Source organism: Cucurbita pepo, chromosome 14, assembly GCF_057944985.1.
Source record: "Cucurbita pepo subsp. pepo isolate OVF chromosome 14, ASM5794498v1, whole genome shotgun sequence".
In the NCBI taxonomy this organism is placed as follows: Eukaryota; Viridiplantae; Streptophyta; class Magnoliopsida; order Cucurbitales; family Cucurbitaceae; genus Cucurbita; species Cucurbita pepo.
Window position 1 is genome coordinate 12,565,264 of NC_141811.1, and position 12,704 is coordinate 12,577,967.

Genomic DNA, 12,704 nt, shown 5'->3' on the forward strand with positions numbered 1-12,704 from the left:
GTTCCAATTCTTCTCTTTTTTCTTAGTTACTAAAGATTTAGTAGAAGTTCACTTTGCAAACCGTTCCTTAAATGTTGTGTTTTTTCTCTTTTCAAGATTGTTTTTGTGGATAATTTGTTTTGTTCTGATAGTCAAATTGTTACTTTTTTTAAAATTCTTGTAGAAAACTTGATTTTTAACCTTCCTCGCAAGCTTATTGGTGTTAAGATAATATACAGCAATTGGAACTTCAAATGAATTCAACATTTCAGTTGCATATTTGGTATATTTCTTTTAAATTTGGTTAAATCATACATTTTTTTGGTTACAAACAGCAGCAAATAAGATTAGATTAGATTATATCAAGGGCATATATATTTGATCAAGATGTCAAAACTGAAGGTTCAAAAAGTGAATAAGATAGAGTGAAGTGTAAACTTGTGAAAATAGTGAGATATAGACCATACAAATACATTAGAAAAATTTTAGATGGGCGGTAACATATGTAACACCCAAATCTACCGCTAGCAGATATTGTCTAGACTTTTCCTTTCGAACTTCTAGCATATATTGTCCTATTTGGGTTTTTCCTTTTGGCTTCCTCGATAGGATCTCACAATCCACCACCCCCTCCCCTTTAGATTCCTTTTGGCTTCCTCGATGTAGGATCTCACAATCCACCACCCCCTCCCCTTTAGAGTCAGCAAGTACTGTTCCTCTCTCCAACCGTGGGATCTCACAGCATAAGTTTAAAATAAATTGTATGGTGCCTATTTGATGTTCTATAAGCTAAACTAATTAGATTTTTGTGATGGTATAAGTTGGTTCAATTAGATTCATTATATAAACCTAAAGCTAATCAAAGACCAATGAAAAACTCTATTTAAAGACAAATATGGAGGGCATAGCTCATGAAAGACTAGTCAACAGCAAATGGTAAGGCAAGTTCTAGGGAAACCATCATCAATAATGGTGTCAAAAGACATTATAATTTCAGGAATGCAAGATCTCCAAAACGTAGACCAGTCTGGAATTTATTGTTACTATTCGACCGAAGTCGGAAACTGAAGCTTAGTTCAAAAATATGCACAAATGCCTCGACGGGTCAGACGAGCACGCCAAGTGTATATCAGTCTCACATTACAGAATAGAGAAGTGATGAAAGTCATTTTTTACTTTTGTCTCATCCTACAGAACAGGGAAGCTTTTACTCTTTAACTAGAATCTTGGGACATTTAGTGTAACAAAGAAGCAAGACGCTAACTGGAAACCGAACGAGCAGAATCCAGCTAACTGGTTCCTTCAGATTAAAAAAAAAAAGACTGAATTAACCCTCAACCTATATATATGGTGAGAAACTGGTCGTAATACCGTCGATCTCGGCAACAATCAACTATGCATCCAATTTAAGTAACTACACTTTTATGGGCTCATATTTCTCACCCACTGCACCACCTTTCTGCTTTTGGAACTCAATGTACCGGAGAGTGCTGGCAAAGAATGCATCTGCCGACGAATCTGGACTAGTAGTGTCGCTTTGCATTTCAGTTGTGATCAATTCAATTAGGCCCTGGATGGTAGCTACCGTGATCTGCGGGTTGCCCTTCTCGAAAAAATACAAGTATCTACAAGCAAACGAAACAAAAATGATCCATCTACCAGGAGAAAATCATACACTTTTATAAGGCTCAGAACAATCTCAGAATACAGAAATTACTTGTTCAGTATCTCAATGAAAAGCGACACTGGCCCGGTGCTACCCCTTGTTGCATTCGACATTTGCTGAGCAGCATTTGCTATTCTTAATGCACGCTTTAGGCAAAGCATCACCCTGGTTCATTAAGAGGAAAAAAGTAATTAAAGGAGGAAAAAAGTTCAATATTTTGGAAGTTCATTATAGGAAGTGCCTAGCCATAAAATCCACAACCAACAATCACGCATAAAACCATTAACAAAAACTTGCTGTAAGTTCGTAACTCACCTCTCACCATCCTTCATATTATCATGATCATCAAGCCAGAAGAGATGCGAGCAAGCATAAACAGCTCGGCATTGATCAGACTTTTTTAAAAGCTTTGCGGAGTACTGCACCATAAGGTAGTTTTGTTAGGGTCTTCGCCAAAAAATATTCATATTTATGAAGCCGTTCACATGCCATCTCGCAGACAGATATAGTATAAACATGAAAAGGACGTGAAAATAAAGAGTCAAAATTGAGTATGTGTAAGCATATGGACATACAAGCATTTTCATTTCAAAGGTTTGCAATGTAGAGACTTAAGAAGAGGTTGCTGCAATCATAAGCACAAAAAACGCACTTGCAAAACAATGCAACATTCTATCTTTTTTCTTTTTCTAATTTACTTCTCTAATCCTTGACATTCCAATAAATGTCTGACATGTCCTGCATTTTTTGTATCCAAACTAAAAAGTAATAGTACTATTAGATTTAGATGCAGATTCATATTCATATTCATATTCCATAGTCGAATACAAACAATATAATGCCAGGACTTTGTAGAAAGTACCCCAGTGGCTTTGTGGGTTAAAGTATCCCTGTTTTCAACGCCAAAAACGTGCATCTTCTGAAGAGTGCCTATTATTAAATGTAATGCAGTAACTTGAGCTTTTGAATCCTGTAAAAGTTGCATGACATCATAAGCGACAAACCTTAGTGATAGAAGAAACAATTAACACGAGCACAAAGTATCCAACTTACTGAAATTTCTTCTTCATAAAGAATGTATGCTTGGGTAAAAAATTCGTAAGCAACAGGTTCTAAATCACAATCATTTGCAGCCTGATCAATTACAATACGCATTAAAAATTACAGCTACATATCATAATATTCCAAATTACAAACCAAATTTCTTGGCATACCTCAGCACATTGTAGATACAACCGAAACGCCAATTCTGGGGCTGGAACACTTGAAAGGATCTCAATGGTCTGAGGCAACACATTGGAACATTACAAATAATCAATTCAATATGAACAAGATTAACAAGTTCTTTGAAACATGCATAATCCATCGGTAACATATTAGGGCCACAGAAAAGCAAGCTAGAGGAACAAACATATTTAGAGAAAAGAACCTACAAGTTAATCACGATTTGACAATGCAGACACATTTGCAATTGCAACCAACTATATATTGCAGTTAAAACAATCTTGAAGGATGGACACCATGCTTACACAAGGAATACAATCTCCCACTCCATTTAGGTAGTACCTGAGTTAATAGCTGAAAAATTTTCTTTGGGTTAGTTGCTGTCTCATCTCCAAAAGGATTTTCTTCCTGGCCTTGCAATTGCCTAACCAACTGCAATTAATAAGAAATTCACAGTTACTACATTTCCAAAACATAATATCACCTAACGAGACCATAGCAATCATCACTGTCATAATCATTCCTACTTAACCCATAAATAAATAATCTTTTTATGATTCACTCCAGCGATTTTCTTCTCGATCTTCACACCTAGTGATTGTCAGGGATGAGGTCTTCAATGCTCGAACACTTCAAAACCTCCACTATATTGGACGGGACAAAAACCCACTTACTCCAGTAGCTCAAAAGGACAAGTTTATGACACCAACTACTATGAAAAAGCTTTAATACTCACAGTAACTGATCTCATATTATTAAAACAACAATAAACTCATAATTATAAGTTGCAACAATAAAACGTTATTTTAAGAATAAAAAAAGAATCGACAAAAGAGTAGAAATCAAGAGAGACAAACCTTGAGAGATGAAAAAACAAGGGCAGGAACGGTAAATGGCAGACGCTTTATTCCTCCAGTCAGGATATGCTTCTTGACAGTACAGATTATCTGCAATTAATTAGAGTACAGTACAGGTTAGGTTTCCTCGTGAACATCACCCATCCAGAAGAAACCAGAGAACACCCTCTTAAAATGATCTTACAAAGTATGCTGCTACTAATAATTATTCAGCTTTTCTTCATCCCGAAGGATGAATAAATCAAGCTATGGACGGCGGCTACCAATTGGTTAGCCAACCCCATAGTGTAAGTTGGCTCAAGATGTTAAACGTAGAAGTTAGACATCAACCTTAGTTTGGTGCTCAGGATAGAATTTTATAAATGGATCGATATCAAGTCAAATCCACCCTCACAGTTTCTAATGAGAGAAGATGACATGCCAAATAATACCATATGGACCCACAGCCAACTCAAAGTGGTCCTCAAAGCCACACTACTACTACCATTGACGATAACAAGTCATCAGCAAAAGAATGGACCTCAAAACAACAGCTAGATGAACTTGCCCATCTATCTACCATCTACACTACAAAGTAATGTGACTAATGGTCCAACGAATGGTACCCAAGGGTGAATTAGATACAAGACCAAACCTCTTCCCAAGGCAACAATAATTCTAAGTAATAACTGAAACTTCTGGGGAACTAAGGAGTGCAACTACGTAACAAAGTGAACGACGACCACCACCAGTGATGGCATGATGACGATCAAGCCACGTCAATATAACCAAACAATAGTGTCATGAACTTCAAAGAGTAGACGACAAATGAAAAGTCAATAAAAGATGACCCAAATTGAAATATTGCTAGGATGGCCACCAAACAAATAAATAAATCAAATGCCTCGATCAGTTGATAAAGATTAGGATTGCATTCTGACAATGCAAAGAGAATTGTTTCAATATAGGAAATTCATTCTGTAGGAAGCACAGTACCACCATATAAGCTTCATTCATATGTTACCCAAATGATTCGACAATACCAATCAAGTACGCAGTATATCTCATTCAAAAAAAAAATATAATAGAACACTGATCCCGTATTCAACTAAAGCTGTTCATTGCCTTTTATCAAGCTCTATAAATGCCTTCCAGAGATAAGATTGAAGATGTATTCACATATCCATGAGATAAAACTTGTATAAATAATCTATAGCACCCCAGTACCTTAAACATTTCATCTGGGTCGTCATTATACAACATCTGAATAAGACGAGCAACAGAACTTTGCTCCTCCTTGAAATCATCTTCATCAACCTAAAGAATTGAAGTGGAGGAGGAAAAAGGAATAGATAAAACAACCAACCATGAAACATTTTGGCTTAAATTTAAGAAAAAGAAAAGAACGATAGCGAAAAGGATTTAAGATTATCTAAATAAAGGTATAAACCATTATAAGAAACAAGGGTTTCCAGAAAAGGATAGAGAGAGAAAGAGAACCTCATCAGGAGGAGACCCATCTAAATCCTTGATAAGCCCTCTTATCAATTCAAATAATGCCTCAACCTACATAAAAGTAACCCATATAACTAGAAAGCATAATTAACATTAAGGACAAAACAACAAAAGGGCGCGTACATTTTCGGCAGTAGATATTTGAGTTTTATTCTTCGTTATGCTTTGTACAATAACTGTTGCCATCACTTTGATCGTTTCACCATCAAGGTACTCCATGACATGTGAATAGTTTGATAGCTTCAATGTAGTGACAATGTCATTATATTTTTCCAATGGCGCACTCAAAAGGGCAACAATCTGCTTTGTTGCCTTGCTGTCTTCAATTTTCCCTTTACCAGAGAGTTTCTTCACACATGCTCCCTGAAAAACAGATGATAACCCTAACTTATTATTATGAAAGTCATCCTGCAAGAAAGTTCAGCTAGGAAATTTGATTGCCAGAAAATCCAGGGTTTAGCCGTTCACTTTACAGCACAGTTTCAAACAGCCATTCTGTAGAGGTGTGATCAAAAGGCTTATGAGGTTGAGAGGATAGGTGACTGTATTTGTAAACATACAAGTCTGTAACTTTAATAAATTAATAGAAAGCAACTTGTCGAGAACAATTGTTTCAGCATGTTTTTACTAGTTTCTTTTTTTCTTTTTTTTTTTTCTTTTTTTTTTTTTTTTACCTCTAAAAGATTTCAAACCAACTTCCAAACAGATCCCTAGTTTCTAGAATTACATGGATTAAAAACTTCAAAAAAGCAATTTATTTTTTAATCCATTGCCTTAGCTACATTCAGATGATTGATATAGAATAGTTGTGATTAATTTTGAAGTGGGTGGCAATTTCGATTATCTTTTCACAAAATAGCAGGCTTTACATCGAAACATTTAAAAATCAAATATTACCAAAACAAGATCTGCATAGTCAAGACGATCTGGATGAACATGAAGTGTAAATGTGAGAAGTGCCGAGTATAAGGTTACAACTCCCACTGTAGGCATATCAGCCTGTGCTTCTATCACCTGCAAAGTGAATATTGCACATATATCAAATTTAACTAATTAAGTGATCTTAAGAAAATTATGAACTATAGACTATTTTTCAGAGACAAACTTAAGATACTATTTTACGACCTCCAAAAAACAGGTCTCTAAGTAAAATGATAGAGATGACAATAAAATTTATTTGAAAGGGGAAAGAAAAAACAAAAGAAGAAACTGAGGATATCACATATAGAAGAAATAAAGTAAAATATCAACTAAATCGCCAACCTAAAAGATGTCAATGTCATGAAGCAATATCCTTTTTTTTCCCCGGTAAGAAAAAAATACATATATTCCGCAAAAGAGATTTCTTTGGTTTCTAACTTTAATCCATCCTCATAAGAAGGGAGGAGCAGACCTTTATGAAAAAAAATTTAACTATTTTGGGAATCAATTCTCAAGGAAAGTTTGTTTCTTATATAAAATGTGTGTGTGTGTGTGTGTGTTAGACATTTCATTGATGAAATAAATAAATCCTTTAGTTGAGTATACAACTAATGTCTGGAGTTTGGTTTATTTTGATTAAAAAATTGTTGCTTTCAACATTTTTTTGTTTTGTTTCCCGAAATAAAAGGTTGAAAAAGGTAACAATTTGTTAATCAAAAGAAACCCAACTCCAGAAATTAGTTGTATACTCAACTAAAGAACTTGTATATTTCATCTAATTTCTAACTACGAATCTCTAAGGCTAAAAGAAAAGAATTACCTTCCCAATGGCTTTGCTCAGTTTTGAGAAAGCTTCGACTTGCAAGAATTCTGGTAACACTTCTGCACTTGAAGCAGCATAATTTGAAAGCCTTTCCATTAATTGGGACAACACAGTTTTGATATCAACAGATGGCTGAGAAATAAAATCATGAAAGGGACGTATAAGGCTAAATAACTTCCAAAAATATAAAGTGAAACAAACTACATTTTCTATTATAAGAATAATATAAAGCACTTGTAAAATCCAAATGCTGAATGAGTTGCTTCTTTTCAATATAACTGAGAAAGAACAAGCCCATCTAATCTTAGCTCTAAACAATGCCTAAAAATGTGTGGTATGCCCTAGTATGCCTCAATGTGCTCTTAGTAGCACAACTACCTGCTTGTTGATGGATGTCGATGCCTTCCAAGAGGCTCAAAACATCCTATAAATTAGATGCATTACAAATAACGTCCTCACAATTAGATGTGTTACAAAGAAAGTCTCCATGTATGCATTAGAGTAACCAAGATTTTTGCTTTTTTGGTAAGAAACCAACCTTTCGTCGAGAAGATGAAAGAATATACAAGGGCATGCAAAAAAAAACAAGCTCGACAGAAAGGGAGATGCAGAAAAGCTACAATAAGGATCTGCAATCCAAGCACTCAAACTAAGATCATAATTACAAAGGCCTAGTTAAACCTCATCACACAACCTCTCCACCTCCCCAAAAATCTTATCAAAATTTTATTGTTTCTCTACAACCAAACTCTCCACATTTCCTAGGGAGGTAAAGGATTTTTTGGATATGGCCTTAACGTACCACCCTTTCAAGAATGCAAAAACTCTATTATGGAAAAACCTCATCATGGCTTTCTTTTGGAATCAGTGGAAAGAAAGAAATCAGAGAATATTTGCAGAAACGACATAGACCTACACAAAACTTTTCGATAATGTTGTTTACCAAGCTATATCTTGGTGTAAACTATCTAATATTTTTACTTCCTATAGTTATACCTCCCTCATTGCAAATTGGGAAGGTCTTTTGTAAACACCATGGATTATACATCCCTCTTGTAAATTTCACTCATAAGTGAAATTGTCTCTTATCAAAAAAAAAAAAAAAAAAAAAAAAAAAAAAAAAACAACAACCAAACTCTCCACAAAATAGCAAAGAAACTAGCGTGCCACAAAAACTCTCTTCTCCAGAGAAGGCAAGCTCAGGAGCGCACCTCCTCAATCATTGTGTAACAGTCCTGATTCCGCGAGAAACTAATAATCAAAGCATGTCCCATAAACCTAACCAAGCGGTTTTGCATATAGCATTCATGATGATACAACATTGATGGATAGCCCCAACTAACGCCCAACACAAAGTTGAAGATGCACCAGTACAGAGAATAAACTTGATCTTAAAGTGCCTTCATCCCAACGATGAGAGTAAGATTAAAATTGTCAACATTGATGAGTTAAAAACCAAAAACAAGAGGAGATAAACATGAAAACAAGCCTTCCCTGGCAACACCCAACGGAAAAGGCATCCAGTCTCACATCAGCTTTTGAGAAGCAAACAAAAAATTAAATAAATAAGCTCCAGATGATACATGTAAAATAGCCCACCAAACTACGAAATCAAAATAAAAAGTCTAGAAGAAAAAACTTTAAAACATTTGCAGTACCATAGAAATTGAATTTTTAAGCAGTAACACAAGTGATGGTATTGTCCCTCACCTGAAGTTGGGGGCAGGCACCCAACAAAATATCCAGGGTTTGTAAGTGATACTCATCAGGAAATACTTGAATAATGCATTCCATCAAATAAAATTGAGCAATTTCATCTTTACAATTAACAACCTGTGAAACGTAGGAATGATCATTAGAATGACAGTGAAAAAGTGAGGGACTCGAAAAATAGTCAAAGAAAATTGAACAATTAACACCTGCTCTAAAACTCTAGGAAGTACAATATCCTTGTACATATCAAGGTCAACACCCTCCACCTGACTGAGAATATGCAGATTCTTTCCAACCTAATGACAAGAAGAGGGAGGGCAAAAATTGTATGAGCGTACATGGAGAATGTACACAATGCCATTTTAGTGAAAGTAACCAGTCTCAGAATTCTGATGTTACAAGATCACGTAGCTCGCTCCTTTCCTTCTCCCGTTTCTCCTTGTCCCGGGCAGGTCCCTGCAGACCAGAAAGCCCGACAGCAAGCCTCAACACAGGGTCAGCTAAGAGTATGTATGATTCACAAGCATTATAACCTGCATGATCATAAATCATGCACTCAAGAACTATTTGTACCCTCATGACATGCAGTCATCCCTGTACCATGCATGTTCAAACTGAGAGTAGGTGACAATATCGGATGACTGAACCCACCTGATGCTGCATTCGTACCCAAAGTTTGTTCATTTCTGTGAAATTTTGGAGTACAAATTCAACTGCATCGTTCACAGTGTCTGCATCTCTGTGGGAATCAAGGAAACATCCACAGATTAACTCAATGGAAATGCCTGTAATGCTTTTTAGTTCAAAAATAAGGATCAAGCAAAGGCCGCTATCATAAATCACATTTTGTGACAAAAATAAAAACACAAGTTTGTCTGCTAGTGATGCATATTATGAAGCGCAAAATGTTGAATATTTTGATATACACCAATGTATCATTAGAAATAGATAACAAGTCTCTTCAACTGTTTGAAGTATTTGCATATTCTTATATATTCATTACTTCTTTTGGAAAATATTACCCGCTTCAATCTCAAGAATCTACATTTTCAACCAAAATAATTGAAGGTCGTTAAGTTATGAGATGAGGGACCTTCACCAGCATCATCAATATTCGATCCTATGGTGTAGACCTTTTCTTTTTATGAAATATTTAAATTTCATTGTGATAAAAATGAAAGAATGTGCAGCCTTACAAAAGAAGAGAAACAAAACATCCACAAAAAAGGAGTTAACTACAAGAAGGGACTCCAATCAAGTAAAATAAGACATGGTGAGTAATTACAAAAAGGCCGAGACACCAACACCAACACCTAGAGAGAAATAGAGAATCTAACAAAAGACCAAACATCATTATTGAAGCTCTCCCTCCACTGAAGCTTCTATTGCTTCTCTCGCCCCACAGGCCCCCAAAAAATAGCACAACACAGCCTGACACAAAAACAACCCTTTCTCACAAAAGAGCAGATTGTGTAGTCCATTTTTTTTTAGTTTGATTTCTAAGTACGCATTCATTATGTTGCCAATTAAGTAATCCCAGTGGCTTATTGATCATCTTAAGCCAATGAATACATGAATTCCTTACCCTTCATACTCTGAACCAATATCAGGTAGCTTATCCCTACTGACTTGAGAAAGATAACTCCTTAAAAATAACCCACGTAAGGGATGCTGAATGCCGCGGCACATCTCGACCAGATCTTTAAGAATATCTTTTGCAGGAGCCTCCTTGGACTTGATATACACTGATCCCACAGTACAAAGAAGGTACCTGGAGAGTTCCATAAATCAAGAAAAGGTTCAAAAACAGAACATATATAATAGCAGCAGTGCTCAATAGCCAAAATATACATTTCCAAAAACTGATGATAAATATAACTCAAGTGAACTTCGGCTGTCTCATAGAGACCTTTGAATCTGATCACTTGAGAACTCCAAAACAGTCAATGAGAGAAACAAGACAGTCAAACCATGAACTAAAACATGCTTGTGTAGTATACATAGCATTGATCACTAAACATAGGTTCAGTTAATTATATTGGCAATCAGTAGTAAATATCATTGGTACATTTGGGGATTGAAATTCTTTGAGATTAAACTATACTTTTTTATAACTTATTTGGAACAAGCATTTCATTAATAATTCCATAGCTAACGGTGGGGTGCATGCAGCTTTCAGGCTTCAAAATGAGCAGCGATCCAATGTTAAGAAGATAATTGGCCCAGTTCCTTCCCGACCTCTCTGCCAAACTTTCCCTCATTCCATGCCAGCACGATTACAAACAGACAACTAGTATGAGATTTCTGGAGAGCTGAGAAAAGGCACTAAACTTGGGATTTTGACCTCAGAAGAAACCTTTTTATGGAAAGCCATAAAATTGGTCAGATTTGCTTCTATGCTAGAGCATAAGAATATTAATCAAACAGAGTACAGTGTCTTGGGACTCTTGACTACATAGGAAGGTTCTCCTTCAAATCTGCAAAATTCTACCTATAAATGCATCAGAGAATATATGGAAATACAAAAGGGAAAAGCCCACAAAAAGTAGTCAAACTACAAGAATGGCTCCCGTCAAGAGAAATAAGTCCTAGTGTATAATTGCAGAAGAGCCTGAAAATAGAGGTCTAGAAAGCATCAGAGAATCTAACAAGCGACCAACACATTGCTAAAGAACTCTCACCCCCTTTGAAGATTTTGTTGTTTTCTTGCCCCATAGCCCTCACTAAATAGCACATACTCCAGCTTGCCACAAAAAACGCCCTTTATCACAAAAGGGCAGATGGAGGATAAGCTCCTCAATTGTCTCCCTACAACTCTGGGAGCTGACAAAGCTAAAATCGAACACCTCAAAGAAATCGCACTAATTGCATGAGCAAAATCACAACTCCATAGGATATGATCCAGGACCTTTGTCGCTCTCTTGCAGAGAATACAACAATGCATCCCAACCAGCAAGGACCCTCTAACCGAAATTCAACCTAAGGTGTTAACTCTTTCATGCAAAATCGCCCATACAAAGAACTTCACCTTCTTGGAAATCTTTACCTTTCAAACTGAGGAAAGAATAGCACCAACCATTAACAACCGATTGAATATGAGTGAGTCTCCCCTTTGGAAAAGAGACTCTTCTAACAAAAGGTGAGCCTCTTGCGAATCTTCCCAAAAGGAGAGATCTCTAAGGAAGACCTAAGTAGGACGAAGGGAAGACCCCTACCTCAGTATCCACCTAGTTGGACTGCTTTCCAGGAAGTCCTTTACTGCACTACTTCTGCAATCAACTTATTGAGGATCTTTCTTTTAATCCCTCTCCTTGACAGGGGTGTATCATCCCCCTGGCCTCTAGGTCTTTCTTCTTTTTTTTAACTAAAGTTTTGTTTATAGACAATGGAAGTAATTTCAGAAACTCTTCTGAGGCAGAAACATAAACAAGCAATTTCGGCTTCAATGGCATTAAGGCAAATAATTTTGGCTTTTCTTTTCAAATAACATCCATCAATAACCATGCCAGAAAAACCTAAAAGTCATTTCTATAGAAACTCGCATCCAAACTAAGCAACACTAAATCAGGTTTCAGGGTAAAAATAACTCACAGTCTGGGCAATATGTTGCCAGCATGCTGCACAAGTTCGTACAAGTCGATTATTGAGCAACCCCGCTTCGTCTCCTCCATAAAGAAAATTTCTAGCTTCCTCAACTCGTCAAACGCTCGCATGTCTGGAAACGTAAAAAATAAAAATCTCACAAATTATATTGATTTCTTGAATTCCAAAGGCCAAAACACAGTTACTCAGTGACAGAGAGAAAAAGCTCACATAAATCGTAGTATTTATGAGGGGAAAGCTTCGAAGTCCGTAGCTCAGACAGCATCTGCGCAGAATACTTCAGGGCATCTTTGAGATTGTTGGAGTCCTAGGGCATCACCAAACCGAAATTAGGGTTCTAATGGAAAACCCCATCTCTGAATCAAGCCATTTCAAGCTTTCCCAGGAATTCCGCCTTGATCTATACAGTCCTTAAGAACGAAAC

At 36.3% G+C, this 12,704-nt stretch overlaps 1 protein-coding gene across 1 annotated transcript in view; it reads right to left on the reverse strand.

Annotated features, from left to right (window-relative positions):
* Window positions 1–988: 988 nt before the first annotated feature.
* The window catches only part of LOC111810048 (vacuolar protein sorting-associated protein 35A), an 11,995-nt gene continuing 279 nt past the window's right edge, over window positions 989–12,704 (reverse strand). The window contains exons 2-21 of the mRNA XM_023696586.2: window positions 12,491–12,587; window positions 12,269–12,392; window positions 10,263–10,448; window positions 9,329–9,416; window positions 9,077–9,133; window positions 8,884–8,973; window positions 8,675–8,797; window positions 6,962–7,096; window positions 6,118–6,234; window positions 5,344–5,583; window positions 5,206–5,271; window positions 4,933–5,022; window positions 3,727–3,816; window positions 3,212–3,301; window positions 2,860–2,928; window positions 2,699–2,779; window positions 2,508–2,615; window positions 1,961–2,064; window positions 1,697–1,810; window positions 989–1,604 (exon numbers count right to left, since the gene is read on the reverse strand). Of these exons, the coding sequence (XP_023552354.2) occupies window positions 1,394–1,604; window positions 1,697–1,810; window positions 1,961–2,064; window positions 2,508–2,615; window positions 2,699–2,779; window positions 2,860–2,928; window positions 3,212–3,301; window positions 3,727–3,816; window positions 4,933–5,022; window positions 5,206–5,271; window positions 5,344–5,583; window positions 6,118–6,234; window positions 6,962–7,096; window positions 8,675–8,797; window positions 8,884–8,973; window positions 9,077–9,133; window positions 9,329–9,416; window positions 10,263–10,448; window positions 12,269–12,392; window positions 12,491–12,587 (2,280 nt within the window). The 3' untranslated portion in view covers window positions 989–1,393. The remainder of the gene's footprint in view (window positions 1,605–1,696; window positions 1,811–1,960; window positions 2,065–2,507; window positions 2,616–2,698; window positions 2,780–2,859; window positions 2,929–3,211; window positions 3,302–3,726; window positions 3,817–4,932; window positions 5,023–5,205; window positions 5,272–5,343; window positions 5,584–6,117; window positions 6,235–6,961; window positions 7,097–8,674; window positions 8,798–8,883; window positions 8,974–9,076; window positions 9,134–9,328; window positions 9,417–10,262; window positions 10,449–12,268; window positions 12,393–12,490; window positions 12,588–12,704) is intronic.